Source organism: Aulonocara stuartgranti (assembly GCF_965226115.1).
Source record: "Aulonocara stuartgranti genome assembly, chromosome: 4".
Classification (NCBI taxonomy): Eukaryota; Metazoa; Chordata; class Actinopteri; order Cichliformes; family Cichlidae; genus Aulonocara; species Aulonocara stuartgranti.
Window position 1 is genome coordinate 27,553,516 of NC_138942.1, and position 22,692 is coordinate 27,576,207.

At 41.4% G+C, this 22,692-nt stretch overlaps 1 protein-coding gene across 7 annotated transcripts in view; it reads right to left on the reverse strand.

Moving 5' to 3' along the window:
- The window catches only part of LOC309704787 (uncharacterized protein), a 62,781-nt gene that overhangs the window by 34,337 nt on the left and 5,752 nt on the right, over window positions 1-22,692 (reverse strand). For all 7 annotated transcript variants that reach the window (XR_014276372.1, XM_082530208.1, XM_082530209.1 and 4 more), the window contains exon 2: window positions 12,325-12,471. Coding sequence is in view for 6 of the 7 variants with exons in the window: in XM_082530208.1 (XP_082386334.1) it covers window positions 12,325-12,471 (147 nt within the window). In the remaining variant the exon portion in view is untranslated. The remainder of the gene's footprint in view (window positions 1-12,324; window positions 12,472-22,692) is intronic.

Sequence of the window (22,692 nt, forward strand, 5' to 3'; positions counted from 1 at the left end):
CAGCTGTGGCTACAATGTAGCTTGCTATCGCCAGTGTGTGAATGTGTGTGTGAATGGGTGGATGACTGAATGTAGTGTAAAGCGCTTTGGGGTCCTATGGACTAGAAAAGCGCTATACAAATGCAGGCCATTTACCATTTTAACTTTGGAAAGAGGGTCAGCTAACTGATCTTGCAGTAAACGGTAGATCTTAGAGGTAATACCTTTACCAAAGGGCGATCTCGAAAGCAGTGCTTCCACAGGGCTGCCCACAGGACAGCTCATTTCGGACATATTTCGGACTGCGCATTTGGACATATCTTCAGAATTGACTGCGCTGCAAATGATATAGCTCAACAATCTGATCGAAGCTCAGGAAACGTTTGGTTCTGCAATCAAATAAATGTGATACATAGAGGATGGCGGTGCCAAAGCAATTCAAAATCTTTTATTTCCCCATTAATTGGTGATTGTTATTGGCTGTGAGTTTGGATGGGTATCTGTTTCCTTGTAACAGACTGGAGTGTATATTTTAGTGTATATTTTGCCTCTCGTCCTATGGTAGCTGAGATAGGCTGGGACTTTCTTTGTTAATCTAAGAGGATCAATTATTTTCTTTGTCCACGAGGGTTAATCCAGCTCCTCCTGTGGTTTCACTCTCTGTATCACTTTAATTTATGGCTAAATAACTGCAGGCATCATGGTTTTGCTTCCGCAAACTAATATTTATTGCACCACGTTTCTTTTAGATTACATGTATATGCTTCTGCTGTTGTTAATATGTTCATCATTTATATAACACATTTTTATGATGATGAAAGAGCCACAAATGGCAAAAGGACTGGCATTTATATAGTGCTTTTCTTCTCTGTTTGGTTTTAATGACAATGGTACCAAAAGCTTTTGGTCCAACTTCTTTGAAGAAACTGTCTTTATTTTTCACACAGATCCCTGACACTCAGATCTTTTATTGTGATTAGGGTTGGGACCTGGCAACTGATTTCTAATTTCGAAATCCATTAAAATCATATACCCCCAGGCTTATTCATTCCTTTTATCGATGCTGGCATGTGTTTTTGGTGTAACCACATTGCAAAACAGTTGACGTCAAATGGCTGACAGTGGCAATTTCGCACACTTGAGTCATAAGCAAAAATTTGTGTTCAGACTCAGTGATAGTGACCATAACTAAATGTAGCTCTGAGACTCAAATCCTGCGAACGTTTAGTTTTTCCCCAAACAGATTAAAGAATCAACAAGAGCATCAGAAAAAAGGACTAAAAACACAACTGTTAAAGGCAGTGGTATGAATAAATATCAATCTTTAACTGTGATTGTGTTCGCACGTGTCTCATTTGCTGTTTTAATCGCCTAACGTAGCCATAAAGCCTACACCGCACAATGAAGATATTCAGTAAAGTGGTCATCCCCCTTTTCCCTGTGAGCCAGAGGTGAGATCCAGCCAACAGCCTGGACCTTCCTCTGATCTGATCATGCTGGACTTAAAACACACTCACGTACACACAAACACCAAAGTCATTGAACATGTTAACAGCGGGAACAAATGTTGGCAATAAAGACGTCAGACAGGAACTGAGTGGAAATAAATCTTCCTGAAGGAGATGATGAATAGCACAATGTGTGAAGCTGTTCGGCCCGTGCAAGCGGCCACAGACCGGCTCTCAGCTGTGACCGGAGAACATCACATATTAATTCAAGCTACGCCGTTCAAACAAAACCACCAGTTTTTCATCTGTTCTCAAACACATGGGACCATGTGCACATGTGTAACAAAAGACTTTTTAGCCCTTCTGCCCTTTCTGTGCTTGGCAGCCAAGTCTCCATCACACGATACCAAAATCCCTGACACGCTGCACCAGCTACATGGGATCGACAAATACTCTACTGAATTCTTTCTTTTGTGCAATTTAAGCTTTGTGAAGTCTCTTTTTCATCTTTCTAAGCCCCCGACTTTCTGAAAAGAGTCATGTGAAATGGAAGTAAAACAGACAAGAAGTTCAGATAAAGCAAATCTGTCTGAAGTCTGTTGTGCTGTGAATCAAATCCCACCGGTCTATTTAAAGGTTATGTTCAATGACGTGTAGTTGAAACGGTGCAAATTCAGCCAGTGTGGTTTCTGTGTGCCACAGGAATAGATCACACATTGTGATCGTTTACAGACACAGAACAGTACTTTTGTCCTCTACCCGTCTAGTTTACTCAAAAATGTCTAAAGATAAGTTGTCTGTTATGGGTAGACACAACACTGATTCATTCCTGAGGTGCATTTTGATGTTTGATTGATTCACAGGTGAATGTTACGTGGTTAAACAGACAAAAACCCACTCCTCTGAAAATGGTCAGGTACAAGGAAAAACTGGCCAATATGCAAAGAAAAACTTTCTCCAGAAATCCTGGAGAACTACTGCTCACGTCTTCTTCTAAGAAAATGACAAAAATCTCCTTAGAAAAACTAAATATAAAGATGGAGGCGTAGCTCCAGACTTTCACATGGTCCTGTACATATTTTTATTCTTGATCTCAAGTAGATGCATGATTCAGACTTCCAAGTAATCTTTGTTTATCTTATACTAAGCTTCATCTTTTTGTAACGCAAGCACTTTGATGTTCACTACCTTTCTTTTGATTGGCTGCCACTCCCAAAACTGAAGGTTTGAACACCAGCTGGGTGGGGATTTGCTTAAAGCAACAGCTATGTGCTCGGAATGAGCTCATTAGGAATATCGTCTCCCACAGACCAAACTGAGTGAAATCTGAGCTTTTGTTTCACAAGGATTATTTGTTCATAAAGTGACATCATTATTTGAAACTTTGGCCATGTTTGATATTACCGTCTACATATCAACAGCGTTTGTATGTCAGAAAATAAGAAATGCAAAAATACACCTTTTAAACCAAGGTTATCCTGTGAGCTAACATGCTAGTTAGCCACGTTATCAGCCACAGTGTTTTATGATCTTTTCCCTAATTTGTTTAATTTAGTTTATCATTTATGAGCAATTTTCCTATCTATGCCTCCAATTTTCTGTTCTCTCAAAGATCGGTAACTTCTTATTGGTCACTGATGCAATTTCTTGTGCCAAAAGGTCAACAGAATTGTACTTTAGTTGAACTTTTATAGCTTTAACAACACCCAGTGTGTGTGTGTGTGTGCCCTACTCACTTATATGTCTTAACTATAAAAGAATCTGCTCTGTGTGTGTGCGTTCCTTTGTTTGACCCTGCACAACGTATATTTTCTTCATCCATATGTGAGTGAGGCGGCTGTGATTAGAGGGTGCCACTACAGCGTTCCCCTCAGGCCACTTCACCCTGTTATTTTCCCCTCATCAGCCCGCGCTCTCTATAGGGAGGGTGGGTCCGTGACCTCCCTCCCACGCACAACCACGAGTGAGGGAGGCACCCGTTTCACACAACCCCCTTCTTAAGTCACAGCAGAGAAGCGGTTGAGGTCACAGGCCCCCTTCTGAGTCCCTCACATCCCCTGGCAGAACTCCACATTTCTCATAAAGCAAAGCTCATCAAAATCCCCAGGCCTCCATCCTGAATCCTCCTTACTTTGACACAGACGGATATCGTCACTGTCTTCCACCCGGACTCATGGAAATCATCAAAAGCGATAAACTGGTGACACCGGGGCAGGGTCAAAGCAAACTTTTGAGCCTTTGACTTCAATTCCCTTTCACCTTCTGAACCGCAAGAAATACGTTACAGAGACAAGGGGAGGCCAAAACCGGTGACATGAGCAATATCTCTCGCAAGTGTTCTTTGGCATCCTTTCTTACTTTTTGTCGTATTTTTTAAAAGTCTTTTTCTTCTCTTCTTGGCTCTTTTTCCTGCTCTCTTCCTGCCTCTCCATTTCCCAGCCAGCATTCAGGAACTTTTTAAAAACAGGCTTCAGCGTAAAACAAACAGCCCACGGCCTTCTTTAGTCGAGCTGCCCCATGAAGGCAGGGAACCAAGGAGGGAGGGAAAAAAAAACAGTAATAGATTCACTAGTGGAATACATGTAGTACTGAACATCTGCTGGAAGTTTGAAGTTTGGGTTCATGAGGCTTTAGGGGAGTTAAAACAATACTGGACTGTAGAGTTGTGCACAATATCAGCACAGCGACTGGCGGGCAGCTCACAAGGGAATTTATACTTCTGTGTTAAATCTGTGCCCTGCCTACCTCGTAACCACAAACCCTTGTGAAGAACTGACCTCACATGCACATCCCTGGAAGCATAACTACGTGTTGCCGGTAACTGTTGCGATTGGCCCGTTCAGTACTCTTCATTCCTCCTACACATACTTGGCTACTTTGTCGCTGCAGTTTGTGAATTTCAGCGAGAGAATAACACTCATCGCCTCAATATGAGGACTCTCAAATGTCAGCAAATTCCTGGAGGGAGATTGCCGAAACTATGGGAATGGACGTGAGGGAATGTGCAAAGAAAGTGGAAAAACTTGAGGGACAAATATGTTCGGCTCTGAAAAACAAAGAAAAAAAGTCTGACCACAACAAAGAGAGGGGACCAAGGAGGGAAAAAAGTCCCAGCGTTTAGATTATGTAGTACAGTCTACAAAGACTCACCGCAGAAGTCTAAATCAGCCATAAGTCCTGCTTTCAGTTATTGGTGCTGTGATGCTCCCTGGCCAACCATTCAGACTCCTAAGAATCTGGACTCTTTCAGAGCCTTTTGGTACGCAGCAACTACAGTAACTAGAGTAAAGCCGAGCTTTACACAACAATCTCCCCTTGAGATAATCATGTATGTATGAGCTGTAGTGATGTTGTCACTAGAGCTGATAAAACATGTACTTTTTAGCATGCAGCTTGCTCTGTGAAGCAGTTTTTCCCATGGGAGACAACCTTTACATCAAAAGTCCAATAAGGGTCGCAGGGTTTCTGTTTAGCTCAGAGTGACTGATTCAGCCGCTGCTCACGGGGCAGATTACCATACCAAATGCAGGGGTTTTCACCTTCAGGCGTGGTGGCATAACCACTAAAGCCCTTTTGAGACAGACAGTTGTTTTCTTTTCGATGATGGCATTTTGTCAACCAAACATAGGTCAGTTATACATAAATGTCATTTGTTTGTATTCAGACATCCCAGTGACAGTGCTCGACAGAGCTGCTCACAAGAACAGCGTCTCTGTTCGCTCTTTTCACAAAAAGAGGTGCCATATATTTCTATGTATTTCTATTATAAAAGGGCTGATTAAGTGCCAGCTTAGCACTGGCACAACAGTACTGTGGGACCCAATACTGGAACAACTGATGTTTAAAAAAAGAAAAGAAAAAGAGGTTAATGATTTGCAGATGAAGCTGACAGATTGTGTCTGCCATTCCTTTCTTCCAGCGGAGATGACCTTATTTATGTAAAGTTCGGTTGATATGTGGATTTGTTCTCATAAGGTTCTCAACAGTGCAGCAAAATAGACTTACTGGCAAAGATAGCATGTTGGTGAGAAAGAGTGGTCTATGTGTGTGTGTGTGTCTATGTGTGTATGCGTGTCTGTGCTGCACAGTGTTGCAACAGCTGCCTCTTGCACACAGGCTCAGGGACAGTGAGCTCTCTTCCTGGAAATGTCAAAAATGCCTAATAGATAAATACTTTAATATTGTTCCAAATTAAGAACCAAGCTGATGAAGCCGAGAGAGAAGCGAGAGTGGCCGCGGAGCTCATTCACATATGCGTCACATATGAAATGATGTCTGCAAAGGCCTTATTTACCAGATATAGCCAGATAAACTGTACACTGTTGTTTTCTTTGTCTTTTGTTTAACATTAAAGTAGTGCTAATCAGTGGGCATGCAATGACTGTGACTGTGAATATTGAGAAAGGGCCAACTTTCTCAGCTTCTCAGTAAGCCTACAGAAAATGATCAGTCAGTTCTGTAGTTCCCCGTGACTCTGTTTTGTTTTGCACGGTGGCCCCGAAAGGTCAAAGGACAGAAAATAGAAAAACACTGCAAAATGAAAGTTGAATTAAATTAATAACACAAAATGGAAATAAACAAACAAACCTCAACTGAACTGTCTTTGGTGAGGTAATAGCTGTGGAACAGCAAACATGCATCTACAGTATTATATGAATAATCATAATATTATATATATAATTCTCTGCTACTTTTAAGTGTCCCAGGTTTTTTGTTTGTTTGTTTCTATTGTGTTTTATTCAGTTTTAATGTGTTTTATTGTGCAGTGGATTTTTTTTCAATAGCTTTCCTTCTATTTCTATGTCTCTTTCTAATTTCTTTTTCTTAAGTTGCAGTGTTTTTGACCTCTTAGGGCCACTGCAGTTTTGAGTTTTTATGCTTTTTATACCTTTTTAAAGAAAACTTTTGGATTGAATTTTGGCTTTAAACCAAGCAGGAGACACAATATCAACAGTAAAGATGTAAAAAAAAAAAAAAAGCTCAAACCCACAAGATGACTTAAAGAAAAAGTGTAACTATTGAACGTTTATCTGGAAACAAATGTCTCCTAACAAACAAGTAACGTGAACTGTTAGAAACTGCTGCTATTATTGAATTGTTAGCAGATAGAAACACTGTGTTACTGATCATACATTTGCAATGTTTTGATAGCTTATTGTATATTATAGAAAGATAAATCATTTTTGGCTCCAAATCAGCCTTACAGTCATATAGATTTTGACTGAGGCCTTTGTTGAGGCCTAAATTTATGCTGTTGAATTATTTGCTTAGGGATAAGATTTGGCATGCTCACTTCTGGACATGGATTAACTTCTTCTCTGCTCTCTCTCTAGTTTTGTCCAAAATTTATTCAAATATCCAGCACAAACAATCGTGCCACAGCAACCCCCCACCCCCACCCCCCTCCCACTCTATCTACTGCAGAAGTGCAAAACAAAATAGTCTCCAAAAAACACCCAACTCCCAATTGACTGTCTGGAATATACACTAAACAGCCTCATGGAAGGGAAGAGGAAGGCACACGACAATGATGTGAGAATATTTAATCAGCTCATGGAAATTTCCTGCATCCTGCATTCTAGCGTCTCTTCTTCGTCTTGTTCTGAAAACCACAGAGCATTCACACAACAGCAGGTGCGAACGCGCACAAAGAGAAAGTATGAAATGGAAAAAAAAAAGTTAAACGGAGATACTTAAGAGTAAAAACAAGACTGGGCGACAGCCTTGCCACCTTCAGAAGCAAACCGCAAAGCAAAGTGGCACACTGTTTGTATTTCTGAATCTGAGAATTGTGGCTGAAAGTTGACATGTGATTGAAGCTGAAGCACAAATCTGGGTCATACCCCACCTCGTGCTCCTCATGCCCCCACAGTTTCTGCAAGACAACTCTGAATACAGTACAGCTGTTTTTAACTCAGTTTTAGGAATCTTACTGGGGTGTGAGTAGTTCACACAAGGACATTTTTCTACAAGGCCACATCTGCCACGTCTTAGCTGTCACTTATTACTCAGCTGTTGATGTCTAATATCATAATGCTATGATTCAGGCACACACAGGTTCCCACAGTCTGATGTATTAACATCTCACAGGCATCAGCTATTCCCCAAAATGCATTTTCTTATAAAGAAGAAACATCGGGTCTGTTAATATCACAACTATGATGATGGGAATCCAAATACAGTGCGAGGCCAGGTCTTACATCACTTGAGAAAAAAATAACTACAGGCAGAAAGTAAGTGCGCACATATCTTTTTGACACCATTCACACCGTTGCTCTGTTTCTTGTTCTTTGTGTCTTTATCTCATTGTTTTCCTCGTAGATAGCGGCCTTGGTAATCTCTCGGCCTTCCACTGAGCATTAATCAACCACGGTTTACTTTAGAATGTAATCCCCATATTTAGCAAGCACAGAGTCCTGTTAAGTCCCACGATCCGTGGGAAACTATGATATAAGACAAGAGGAGTGATAGTGAAGATGCAGACGCCCTGCTGGAAGAGAAGCATGACTTGTTTGCAGCTAGCTGACTTATCTTATCAGGAATCACCAGGTCTGCAGAGTCTCCCCAGAAGAAATGAAAAATACAGGTTTACAGTAAATTAAGAGAACCTCAACCCTGCGTGCTCGTACCTGTTAAATTTAAGGTCTTCTCAACAAGCGGTTCTCACATTTTGGCTAAAGCTCTGCTGTGGTTCCAGTGTTTTCCCAAAGTCTGTTACCTCTAAACTCTACCAACCAGCTTACAGCTAAGTCTTAAAACCCTTCCACTAACCATAACAAGACGTATGATTTTAACCCTAAAACCGAAACAGACAAACAGGCCTTAGAAAGGCTGTGAAAAAAGAATTGTGTAGTCAGGACATTTTTTTTAATTCACACTATGATTTTTTTGTTTATTTATTTATTTATTTTTTTGCCTTTCATTTCCTGTGACAAATGGTAACTCACACTGTCGGACGAGTGGTTCACAAGAAAGCTGCGAACCCACAGTCTGCCCGTCCTGCGCAGACACGTTTTGAACACAAACACAAACAAACACACAAAGTTTCACATGTACAGTAAATGTATTCTTATCACTGCGCTCTTTGCAAAATAACGTGAATGCCTGCATGTGATAGAGATGCAAAATGTACCTACCAAAAAAAAAAATAAAAAAGACTCAGAAGGATGCTATCATTTAAACAAATATTTTATTATTATCACAGCGTTTCCGTAAGAAATTTAAGTTTCCTTTTTACCGAGGCATTAATCACAATCTTTCCATTTAACTGTCACATGACAGCCTAAAAGATATGACCTTTGTGCATGTGAGCAGGAAAGCAGTGAAACTGTTGATATAAATGAGTGAAAACTGGCTGCCAAGCAGTGACCTACAAGGAGTAAAGTGCTGGCATGCAGTACCTAAAAATACTGGTCAGCTGAAAAATAGGTTATGGATATAAATACTTGACCAAATCAACCTAACTCTGATATTTGATTAAATTATCTGAACAATATCCAGTTTTATATAAAACTGTATTAAATAACTTTAAACCCCCCAAAACATTTCATTCAAAATTTCATTTTAAAGGATAGTATATAATAACTAGGGCTACATTCCCTCTCCCTATACTATGTATACATATTTGTAATGTTTTTTAATCACAAACAAATTGTCCTTTTTTGTGTCTGTTCTTTCTATGATACCTTCAGTTAAATTTTGAGAAAGTTTAATTCAGTCCCAACACATACTCACATTTAATGCTTGTATACTACTTCCTGCATTTGTGTGTATGGCATGATCTGCATCTCTAGAACACCAGAATCTAGGGGCTCAAGAAACCATTGTATCACACCGATATCTACAATATCAGCAATTTGTGGTGCTAATAAGTAAAATTAAAATAAACATGAGGGGTATCAGCTATCAGCTGTTACCAAGAAATGACCCAAATATGATTCCAGCAAAAGATGCCCACGTGATAGCCTTGCCAGCTGGCCCCACACTTACCACAATGCTAACCACAGGACTCAGCAGGGTTTGCAGGGCATGGTGTGTTTAGCTGTGCTCGTGTAAAGCTAGAGCGAAGAGGACTAACTGTCTTAACAAGTAAAGTTAGTCGTAAATAAGCAAGTGTGTGTGTGGTGTATTTAAACACACAAATGCATACATGCTCCTTTTAAGACTCAACTAGGAGGAATACAAGCATCTGCTTTCACCTCGAATGCCGCGATCACAAATAAAAAAAAATAAAAAAGAAGTATGGCGTCAACTAACACACTCTGATATCACTGCCCTCGGATATCACTGAACTGAATGTGAGCTCATTATGAGCCGCCTGCAGCGCTGCTTTAATCAGTGAACGATCGCATCTGTCGATAAAAGCAGTGATGGATTACCGAGAGCTCACAGTAAACTTCCGAGCAAAAGAACAAAAGCAGTGAAGCCAAACACATCGAGTGAAACCACACAGATAGTGAAAGAAAGAAAGAGGTGAGTCTCTCGCTCCATCTCCACGGTGACAAGAGGAGTGTTTTCTCCAGACTTGGGCCGGTGCCTATGCGAACGCCCTCTGCTGACCTCACAACCTTCCCGTCGATCCCCTCCTCGTGGACGTCACGCAAGGCCACAGCTGCATCCCAAGTCTGAGGAAAACATTAGTTTGGGCTGGGGAAGGCTAGCTCTTTTTTTTTTTTTTAGATCTTTGGAAAGCCCACTTTTTAGAGGCCGAAAACAGCTTTTTGCCTCAGAGTGCAGCGTTCGTGCCCTGTCACCCTGTGGCTGTTCTTCATTAGAGGGAGGAGGAGGATGATGGGGAACACGAGGGCTGGATCGAGTTTATATCTACAGCTGGGAGGTCAGCTTTCCTCTGGGACAATGTGAGGATATGAGTGTTCGATGACAAACTGTGATAAGGGGCTATGAGTGTATGTGTGTGGGAGGCGTGGGGTAATGGGTACAAGGGCAGCCAGGCTCGTTTTTTCTCACTCCCGGTTTGGCCACGAGTCTTCAAAAGCCTTCTGATTTAATTTAAGGTGTGAAAGTGCAAAGGAGATCCCTTTCCTCTCCATAGATGCTTAGCTGATAGAGTGATGATAAGAATGAGCGCTTCCTCCGTGAGAAAGATTAAGCTGCTATTTTACTCAATAAACAAACAAGCTGTGGGTGTTTTTCGGGTTGTTTTCTTGGATGATGCGCTTTTGTCGGGCCCCTATTCTTAGGTCTGTCCAGTAACGTCCCCTCGCTCTTAAGCTCAAGCTCGTCTCACTGCGTCACGCGGATGATGAATCAAATTCAGTTTCCCAGCTGCCGCGTCATTCGTTGTTTGGACACAAGCTGAAAACAAACCTACTCTGACTGTTTACGGGCTTTTTAAGGACTCGCCTTGATCCTGGTTGACCTCAGGCCGCAGACTTCCAAACTGTTTACACTCCCTGCCTCTGTGGCTTCTGCACGCGCACACAGACTTTTGTCAGTCACGGTGCCGAATAGCACTTGTGAATTTTGAATAAGCAGCTCTTACAGTATGTACCGGCCCCGTTTCCTGTGCAATCAGAGGAAACCATGGGGGCTCATCGCTGGTCAGAGAGCCCATATGTTTCCTCAACTGCTTTCAATAAATGAGCACACAGACATCCGTCTCTAGGTATTTTATCTGCTCCCAGAGCCCACATCAAGGCCTTGGACTGTCCTCCAAAACAATAGGGCTCAGGAATCCCACTCTCTTCTTCACAAGAAATCAGGCAGTAATTTAGATAGCTCTATCTCTGTGTCTAGACACACAAGGCATGCCAGTGGTATCACTCTGTGAAACAATGCAGTCTTAATTGCTTTTCAAGTGATTCTGGTTAATACCACAAACACTGAGGGAATTGCAACATTGTGTAAGGGGATTTGGCCGGTGTTTGCTCTCCATCATGTCCATCAGGCCAGCAGCCAGTCGTCGTTGCATGAGGGAGAAGAGAGAAAGAGAAAGAGCTCCTCTACCGTGGAAGCAGCCAGTCCATTACAAGGGGATTTTTTTAAGATCAAATGTATCAGCAGTAAAATCAAGTGGGTTAAGCGACACCCACGTCATTCCTACCCCCCACACACGCAGACCAAAACTAGTAAATAATGACTTCCTGTCAAAATGCATGGCAAGTTGTGTTACTTCCTTTTCATTTCACTTCTTGTCTTTCATGGGGACTTGTAAAAATCCCATTGGACTGTTTCCAAAATCCCAAGGAAAGCAGCGTTTTAGTCATAATTAGTTGGAAAAATAGCAAAAGGGTTAAAGGAGAGGTGGGGGTGGTGTGTGCATGACTCTGGAAGGTTAAATATGTGTCCTCTGAATCATTATACTTGATTTAATTTGTACTGAGTGGGTAATTCTAAGGTCTGCTGATTTACAGCAATTTACTGCAAAGTGTGAACCCTTATGTGGTTAACCACCCATTACTGTCTGCTGCTGTTCTCGACACAGACCGGTGGATAGCACCGGAAGGGACAGGTTTGGTCTTTTGGTGAAAATGTTTTTAATGCCCACTGAAACAAAAGGCATCAAAAGAGAAAGAAACACAACCTAAGTGATCATGGGAAACTTTTTTGAGTGGTAAAATAAAAGTGAGGTTTTATATGCAAAAATAGAGCGCTGCAAACCATAGATACAAAATTAGGATTTGCATTAAAAAGGAAGTTGCTCTAAGTTAAGTTAACAACTCCTGACATCAGAGTTTCATGCATGCATAAGGACTTTTTTACAAACAAACATGCATGCAGATTTGCCATTTCCAAGTAATATATAGTCCTGGAGCACGGCCATATTTCCTTCAGGGAGGTAACTTGTTGTCCAGACATGCACAGTGTTCCAAAACAGCACATCAACAGCAAAAAACAAAACAGTGATGTCATGGGAAAATAAAACAGGCACACCCACCTTAGAGTGGAGTGCACTGGTGGCAGAATGACGCTTGGTACCTTCTCCGATTCTTCGGGAGGAAAGCGTGAAGAGCCAGGAAAAGCGCACTCGTAGCCTCAACACTGGAATTCTCCGACACAATGAAAACAGACACGGAGGCTCCAGCTGTGCACAGAACAGACAATGTGACAGGAGGAAAAGATGTTTACAAGTTTTGGAATTTCTACAGACATATATATGTTAAACAAAACAAGAACAAACAGTTTTTAAACAGTTTTAAGACTAAAAATTCATGAATTCTCTGAACTGCATTCATGTTGTTATACTCAAATTTGAGTCAGACACTGAGAAGTCAGAAATGATTCAAATATCAACTAAAACAAATTTTTCTGTTGGGAAATGCAAGTAAAAAAGGTCACGAGGTATCCTTTGTTTTGTTTTTTAACTTTAACTTCACCCTGTGAGACGAATGAAGAGTTACAATCTAACAGCAGAATAAGAATAGAAAAGCGAGCTGTGTTTGAAGAGGCCAAAGAAAGCCAGGACTGCACTGTGTGTGGGAACCTTTAAATAGCTTTGATGGCAGCCTGAGAAAACGTGGAGGAGGGTACAGTTCTCTCAGGTTGTGTCTTCTTGTAACCACTGAGCTTTATGGGAGATATTTGGGCTGTCAAATGACTAACTTTGCTGCTTTGTTAGTCAGCGTGCTATTGTCGGGCATTTGTTCATATAGAATATTGACAACTAAATAAAAATCTACAGTTATGTGCAGTGATGACATTTGCTGACTGTTTGCTAAACCTCTGTTCTGATGATCACTGAGAGTTTTAGGAATAACCCTCTCTGTCATCTTAGCAGTAAAGAGTTGTACTTTGGGTCTAAAGAAGCATCTTTGAGTTATAAGCAAGGCTCCAAACGCTGGTGTTAAGTGATGAGAACGACATCTGTGACACAGCCCAGAAAACCGCGACGGCTAGCTTTTAGTTTCGCCAAAGCTGCCAGTCAGAAGAACATTAACACACTTACAGCTGGTTACTTCAGAAGAGATGCTACCATTTCAAGTTCATGTTAATCGCAAAAGTTGCATTAGCTTAATATCTTTTAACTAGTCAGACAATAACCAGTTCAAATGACAGGTTTCCTGTGAGGTGTAATTTGTATGATATAAGAACATGTTTTGTTTTTTTAACTCCTCTAAAACAAGACAAACACGAGCAAAAGTGTGAGAAATTGATAAAAGTAAAAAAAAGCTTTAGCAGCTCAACTTAGCTCAAGCTAACTAGCTTAAAAATCAACACATTACTTCCAAGGTTAAGTAGTTTATCATAAAATAACATTTTTTGGAGGATGTTTCTCTTAAAAACAGACACACACACTTAAAGAAGTCGTGTATTATTTACCTAGAAACAGGACAAGTTTATCCTTGATGCTGTCTGGGCTTATAGCAATGTTAGCAGCTCTATGCTAGTTCGTTTTTTTTAGACATTTAACATAGTGATCATGAAAAACATCTGCTAGTCCTTGTTCTTGTCCTTTCCCTTTAAGGGAAAGTGAAAATCTTCTGTTTACAAAGACATTGTTAGCTAAAGAACTAACTGAGGTCTAGTTTTATTTTATTTTATAACATGAGTTTTACTGAATGCTGTGGATGGTGAATTTTCAAAGGTTGTAGCTTCTTTTAGTATCAGTCTGTTTTAAAAAGAAATATGTGTTTTAAATTGAGTTTCACAAAACACACACACATAAACAACAACAACAACAACAATAACAACAAAACAACAAATAAATTTCATTTTACCAGTTTTCTTTATTGGCAATCAGCCGGTAAGACATGACTTTGCTACTTCTCGGATACCTAAGAACAATTTCACAACAATCTATTTAGGTCAACACATCTCAGCAAAAGAGCACATTAACTGCAGGACAATGAAGCTCAAACGTGAATGGCACAGAGGAAATACATCAAAAGGGAGAAAACAACAGGAAACTTTCAACTGATAACGCTGCTGCTGATCTACAAACTACATTTACCATTTGAGAACATACATACGTCCTACATACTGGCCACGCTGGCACATCTAACAGTGAAATAAAGCGAAAGCTTTTTAACTTTGTAAGATAGTCTCACGCTTATGTGTTCCCATTCTATTGTTTTGGCTCACATCCGAGGTAAAACAAAGTTTATCTTAACAGTTCTTTTTGAATTTTCTGCTTAAGAAGCCCATATACTTAATTCTGGTAAATAAAAGTCAGATCACAAACCTCATGACCTAGAAACAGGCCTGGTGTTAAGTGTTGCATTAATATAGAAATGGCTGCATGCAAAAGAGCGTTCACACCTTTTTTTTTTTTTTATTAAACACAACTGTGAATCTGAGTGTTGGACTAAGTGTGATGCTTCGTGCTGTGCAACAACCATACATCTGCTCCACCCAGAAACACTCCGGAGAGGCCTGTCAGGTTCGATGATTGTTACTCAGCCGCTGGCCTCCAAAACTTACGAAAGGGCTTCCCCTAAGCTCCATCAAGCACTGTAGCCTGTTATAACCGTGCTTTTTTTTTTTTAATGAGCAGGAGAGCACAACTTACTGCAAATGGTTTGTTATTTTTAGATGTAGATTAACTTAAAACCCAAGAAATGTAAAGGAAGCATCAGGTTTGTACAGATTTAGTAAATTGCTGCGATGATGACTTTAAAATGAACTCTTAATCTGTTGATAGCCCTGAGTCATCCACCTTGAACTCGTCTAACCTGTGTCACTGAATCCTTGATAGCGCTCACTAGTGTTTCTCTACCTCTTCTTTTTTTTCTTCACTTTCTGATTCAGTGTGTGAAAGTGGAAGCATTAGTTAGTTAATGCTGCATGTGTCCTACATAACAGGGACGATGCAGGATGACAGAGAATTGTGGTGAGAGTTGAAATCTAAACGTGAAGGTTTATGTGTAGGTCAGAGCCGATCTGCGCCACAGCTGCTGCACAGTGTCAATGTTTCACCCTACGCAGAAACGCTCTTGTTTTTGTTCTTTACTGGAACAAAGAAAAGATAGAAGAGTGGAAAAAAAGAACAAATCCCCTCTTTGTTTTCTGGCAGTGGCCTGGTTCACATGGCTCTTTGCTTTTTGCAGGTGCGCCTGCCATTACACATTTCAGTCCAGTAATTGTAACTGTGCCATTGTCTGTGCTCACTGTGGCACCCGTTTGTGACTCATTGGCAATCGGTGAAGCCTGTCTGGTACTAAAAAAGTGTGTGCAGTTTTGTGTGTGTGTGTGTGTGTGTGTGTGTGTGTGTGTGTGTGTGTGTGTGTGTAGGCCTCTATGTGTTTGTGTGTGTGGCGATTAAAGTTACGGTGCTCTTCCCCTGTTTCTCAGAGGGCACGTCCCATTTATGAAGCTGCTGTGCCTGTTGGTGAAGGAAGACAAATAAAAATGGGAAGCTCATTTCACCACCTAAAATAGATTGAATGGTGTAGAAGATCGTATAAGACTGGGTCTGAGGGATGTGTGAAAGTCCTATTCCTGTTCTGCAGTTCCTCAGAGGTGAAGTTTGACAAGAGAAGTTAAAAGGTGTGTATTTAAAAATACAAAACAGACACTTTTTTGTTTAAAAAAACCCAAAATAAATACAAAAAAAAAAGGCAAACCCCAGTGTGGTCTAGATTTGTATTTTGCATCTATTTCCTCACTTACAGAAATACACGCTGTAGATGCATGCATTGTGTAAAACCACAAAACAGCAAAAATGGCCCACCCTCAGGCTCCCTGCCATAGTTTCCTGAGGAAATGCCCAGGCCACAGCTTGCAAATTTCCAAAATGTTTTGCAGGTCTGATTCCATAAGGGTTTACTGGTTGTTCACAGCAGCTCTCCCCTTTGTGGTTTATGACTTTTCTTTAGCTGAAAAAGGAAAGGGAAGTTTTTCTACAGCAGAGGCATTTAAGTGCATTTAAGTGTAACTAAGTTTTTGGCCCACGCTGGGTAATCAGCAACTCTAATTACTGAGCAAACATGAAATTAGAGAAAATTAGAAACGTTCTTTATCTGCACAAGCTGAAATGAGAAAGGCTTTGTCTGATGTCATTCAACCACATTATTTGGTGTAATCATCTAGCAATCCACGAGGCAGGAGCTGCTAGAAATATATGCAGAGGATGCAGCCTCAGCATATGTGTATATATATATGTATATATGTATATAGATAGATAGATAGATAGATAGATAGATAGATAGATAGATAGATAGATAGATAGATAGATAGATAGATAGATAGATAGATAGATAGATAGATAGATAGATAGATAGATAGATAGATAGATAGATAGATAGATCTTTTCTTCCATCAGCTGTCAGACTCCACAACAAAGACTTTGCAGTTGACCTAACACGTGCAGACAGACACACCCACCCACACACACACATCCACACACACACACACACACGTGCAATACCACTAAGTGTAATTTTTCTGACAACATAGTATTTTATTCTATTTTATATAGTAGGTTATTCTTTTCTGTTATTCTGTTCCATTGTTTATCTTAATTTTTGCTGCCGTAACTTTGCCCTGTCCATTTTCTACTGTCACACAACAAATTTCCCAGGTGTGGGACTAATAAAGGTGTATCTTATCTTTGCACAGGAAAAATTGATGACTCTAAATATGTCTCATATTTTAGAGTCCTCAGAGTAGCCTCGGAAATCACAAGTTAACAGCACCTCCGATTAGAGCCGAGATAAATGTCACGCAGACTTCCAGCAGCAGACACATCTCTACATCAACTGTTCAGAGGAGATTGTATGAATCAAGCATTTATGGTTAAATCGCTGCTAAGAAACCATGACTAAGGAAAAGCAACAAGCAGAAGAGATTTGTTTGGACCAAAAAACACAAAGAATGGAGATGAGACCAGTGAAAATCTGTGCTTTGGTCTTTAGTCCAAACTTGAGATCTTGGTTCCACCCACTGTGTCTTTGTGCGAACACATGGTCTCTACATGCATGGTTCTCACCGTGAAGCATGGAGGAGGAGGTGTGTTGGTGTGGGGGTAGTTTGCTGGTGACACTGTTGTGGATTTATTCAAAACTAAAGGCACACTGAATCAGCATGGCTACCACAGCGTCCTGCAGCGACATGCCATCCTATCTGGTTTGTGTAATTAATTTTTCAACAGGACAATGACCCCAAACACAACAAGACAGAATGTGTCACGAGCTATATGGCTGATCTCCAGCCCCTAGAGACTATAAAGCTGGTATGAAAGGTAGTATACAAGTGAATCTAATCAGCATCATCACCGTAAATATAATCGGATGTGTTGCAGATCTCCTCCAGCTTATCCAAGAACACAGAATGTTTCCCAGGCCAGCCAAAAGATCTAATCTCTTCAGTCTTCAATCTCTTGTCCTCGTGTACCCTGGGGGCCTCCTCCCAGCATCCTTGTCAGAGACCTGAATCACCTCAACTGGCTCCTTTCAATGTGGAGCTCTTGGCTCTACTCTCAGCCCTTCCCTAATGACTGAACTCTTTATCCTATACAGTGGGGCAAAAAAGTATTTAGTCAGCCACCGATTATGCAAGTTCCCCCACCTAAAATGATGACAGAGGTCAGTAATTTGCACCAGAGGTACACTTCAACTGTGAGAGACAGAATGTGAAAAAAAAATCCATGAATCCACATGGTAGGATTTGTAAAGAATTTATTTGTAAATCAGGGTGGAAAATAAGTATTTGGTCAATAACAAAAATACAACTCAATACTTTGTAACACAACCTTTGTTGGCAATAACAGAGGTCAAACGTTTACTATAGGTCTTTACCAGGTTTGCACACACAGTAGCTGGTATTTTGGCCCATTCCTCCATGCAGATCTTCTTGAGAGCAGTGATGTTTTGGGGCTGTCGCCGAGCAACACGGACTTTCAACTCCCGCCACAGATTTTCTATGGGGTTGAGGTCTGGAGACTGGCTAGGCCACTCCAGGACTTTCAGATGCTTCTTACGGAGCCACTCCTTTGTTGCCCGGGCGGGGTGTTTTGGATCATTGTCATGTTGGAAGACCCAGCCTCGTTTCATCTTCAAAGTTCTCACTGATGGAAGGAGGTTTTGGCTCAAAATCTCACGATACATGGCCCCATTCATTCTGTCCTTAACACGGATCAGTCGTCCTGTCCCCTTGGCAGAAAAACAGCCCCATAGCATGATGTTTCCACCCCCATGCTTCACAGTAGGTATGGTGTTCTTGGGATGCAACTCAGTATTCTTCTTCCTCCAAACACGACGAGTTGAGTTTATACCAAAAAGTTCTACTTTGGTTTCATCTGACCACATGACATTCTCCCAATCCTCTGCTGTATCATCCATGTGCTCTCTGGCAAACTTCAGACGGGCCTGGACGTGCACTGGCTTCAGCAGCGGAACACGTCTGGCACTGCGGGATTTGATTCCCTGCCGTTGTAGTGTGTTACTGATGGTGACCTTTGTTACTTTGGTCCCAGCTCTCTGCAGGTCATTCACCAGGTCCCCCCGTGTGGTTCTGGGATCTTTGCTCACCGTTCTCATGATCATTTTGACCCCACGGGATGAGATCTTGCGTGGAGCCCCAGATCGAGGGAGATTATCAGTGGTCTTGTATGGCTTCCATTTTCTGATGATTGCTCCTACAGTTGATTTGTTCACACCAAGCTGCTTGCCTATTGTAGATTCACTCTTCCCAGTCTGGTGCAGGTCTACAATACTTTTCCTGGTGTCCTTCGAAAGCTCTTTGGTCTTGGCCATGGCGGAGTTTGGAGTCTGACTGTTTGAGGCTGTGGACAGGTGTCTTTTGTACAGATGATGAGTTCAAACAGGTGCCATTCATACAGGTAACGAGTGGGGGACAGAAAAGCTTCTTACAGAAGACGTTACAGGTCTGTGAGAGCCAGAGATTTTCCTTGTTTGAGGTGACAAAATATTTATTTTCCACCCTGATTTAAGAATAAATTCTTTACAAATCCTACCATGTGAATTCATGGATTTTTTTTTCACATTCTGTCTCTCACAGTTGAAGTGTACCTCTGGTGCAAATTACTGACCTCTGTCATCATTTTAGGTGGGGGAACTTGCATAATCGGTGGCTGACTAAATACTTTTTTGCCCCACTGTATCTAAGGAAGAGACCAGCCACCTTTTGGAGAAACAGCTTCAATTTTACTCTCAGACCTTTCTTTATCATTCTATCCTACAGACTGGTGAAAAGATCTATCCCAGTCTGTCTAGCAATATCCCCTCTCCCCCTCACTCCTGAACAATACACTGGGATAATTATACTCCTCTGCTTGGGTTAGCAACTCATCCCAGACCCAGAATGAGCACTCCACCCTTTTCCTGTTAAGGTCCATGGCCTCAGGTTTAAAGATGTTAATTCTCACTCCCACCACTTCACACCCGGCTGCAAACTTTAGTGTGAGCTGGAGGCCACCCCTTGATGAAGCCAACAGAATCACATGATCTGCAAAAAGGCGAGATGAGATTCTGAGGCCACCATAGTGGAAGTCTTCCACCACTTCATTCTGCCTAGAAATCATGTCCACAATAATTACTTTAATTTTTTAATTTTAGTTTTACAGAATTGGTTACAGAACAATGAGCAGTTATTTTTGGAGTCCAATTCGTTGCCTCCTTCTAGGCAGGCTGAGTCGTGGGGTCCTATAGTTGAAGTGCATCCCCAATCCCCCTTCTAAAAAATGGAAACCACCACCTCAGTTTGCTAGTTCAGAGAATCCGCCCCATACTTTCATGCAGTGTTGCAGAGGCATGTCAACAAAGACAGCCTTAAAAAATTCAGGGCCTTAAGGAAGTCAGGGTAAATCTCATACACCCGAGGGGCCATGCCACTAAGGAGTTGCACTTTGCACTGCATACCCTGTGTGAGTGGAGCACCAATTCCTCTTCTGAGTCACCTGATATTTTGCCAACATCAGTTTGAGGCCATACAAATGGTAAAAATGGTAAATGGCCTGTATTTGTATAGCGCTTTACTAGTCCCTAAGGACCCCAAAGCGCTTTACACATTCAGTCATCCACCCATTCACACACACATTCACAGACTGGTGATGGCAAGCTACATTGTAGCCACAGCCACCCTGGGGCGCACTGACAGAGGCGAGGCTGCCGAACACTGGCGCCACCGGGCTACAAAAGGCTTATTTCTTGGCTTCACCAACCTCCTGCTACACCCAAGACTGTGCTTCAGCTACCACCAGAGCTGTGCTCTGCTTGGTCTGTTAGTACCTGTTAGGAGTCCCACAGGAAAACCAAGCCTGATAACAGTCCTTCTGGTGTGTGATGGAATTGGTTACACTAGTTCACTTCCAATGTCCATCATCTGGTTTGGGGGTTACCACCCAGCACACACCAACCACATTGCAGCTGCAGCTCTGTGCAGAAGTCTCAACAATGGAGGTGCAGAAAACGGTCTATCTGGACTCAATGTCCTCAGCCTCCCTAAGAAATCTGTCTAAGTTCTGCTGGAGGTGAAGATCTGGTGTACCAAGGCCTCTGCCAGGCACTCCTAGTCCAACCTCAGTACATATTTATATTTTCCAGGCCTGTGACCTAGGGTGTACTGGTGCCACATACACTTTTAAATACCCAGTAGGATCATGGAGTCACCAGATGGCGAACCCTTCAGCGCCCTACACAGTGACTCCAGGAAAGCTGGGTACTCTGCACATCATTTGGTGCACAAGCACAAACGACAGTGATGACCCATTCTCCAATTCAAAGGAGGAGGGAAGCAACTCTCTCATCCACTGGAAAAAAAAACTAATTACCTGTCACTTAAAAAAACATTGCTTGCTCCTCTTCTGTACCACTAGCTAAATACCGAAGTACCGCAACTGCAACTTTATTTACATCTAAACAATGAAAGGATGTTTTTTCTTTTTGTATCTCCATGCTGTCACTGGAAGCAACGCTAAAAATTCCAGTCCGGGTCAGTCGGGCCCCCTTTCACCTCTGCTTGCATCCTTTTTTGTCATACCAACAATCCGCATGTCCTGCACTGTCTAACATACAGATGTTTATCAGTTTATATATTTTTTTTATCATCTTAATGTTAGCATGGTAGCATTTTCTCATTAGAATTGGAAGCAAAGTACAAATGAGACTTGCAATGTCATTACCAGTTGGAGGCCAGTTGGGGTTTCACTGGCTTTTGATTTTGAAATCGAAAAATCGTTCTTATATTTCTCAAAAATAATTACAACTCAGAGTTGTTAGTGGCTCCATAGTGCAGTGGTCTTCACATTTGCCTAGCATACAATAGATCCCAGGTTTGATCTTAGGAGGAGACATAAATCCCTTTGCGGCTGCATAAGAAAGTGTGAAGTTACTTGATTTTTTCTTTTTTTAATGTTTATGTTAATCTAAACCAACATCTTCTTTGAGGTTTCACAGCAGCTGCTTTCTTTTTAAGCTGAAGTACTGCCTCCTTCTTTTAGTTGTTTAAGCCGTCCATAATTATGCACAATATACGCTGTTGTCTAATTGCACTGAAGTCTTGTAATTACTGCGGTTGCTTACAAAAACCTAGATATGCATTTTCTTCCTGCAGCTGAGTTCTCATACCCAGTAAATCTCTAATGTTGGCCTGGACTCATCCTAACCTTGGCAGACCCTTCTTTTTTCTTCTTCACATATCCTGCATGAAGTCAGGATGTGTTCCACTCTCTTGTTTCCTTGTCGGTGGTTATAATGGCCAGATGAGACCAGTTTGTGAATTATTTATCATTTTTTGGGGCAATGTTTTCTTTGTTGCTACTAAAGTTGTCATTGTTCATCTCCCTCCAATTTAGCTTCCTCCCTCCAATTCTGAAAATTAAACTAATTAGCTACAAACACCCTTTCTATCACACACACTCACACACACACATGCAAGTGGTGTCAATTTTGTTATCCAACCTCTCAGCAAGACGGTATCCTTACTCAGATACAAAGACTTGCAGTAAGCAGTTATAGCAACCTATAACCAAAGAATTACTTTTAGATCGAATCCTCTCCTGTAAAAAGGGAGAACTTGTGTTAAGCACAAAGACAAATAAGATTTGACGCCAGGAAAAGCAGCAGTGAAACAGTCCTTCAAACACTTTCTTACCTAAGGTGCATTTCACCCAGTCTCACTGATTTATGGATGTTTTATGACTCCTTTGACAAGCCCTAGTGTACAGCATTAATTACCGAGCTGCTCATTTCCTACCACAGATACCAATACTGTGACAGTTAATGTTAAGGGGAGCACAGGGGAGTAAGTGGGTCAAATATTTGTAGTTCACTGGGGGAAAAAATCTGTGTGTGCGACAAGGCCTTGGGAGAATCGTGACCAATGACCTGTAAGCTTTGAAGAGAAAAAA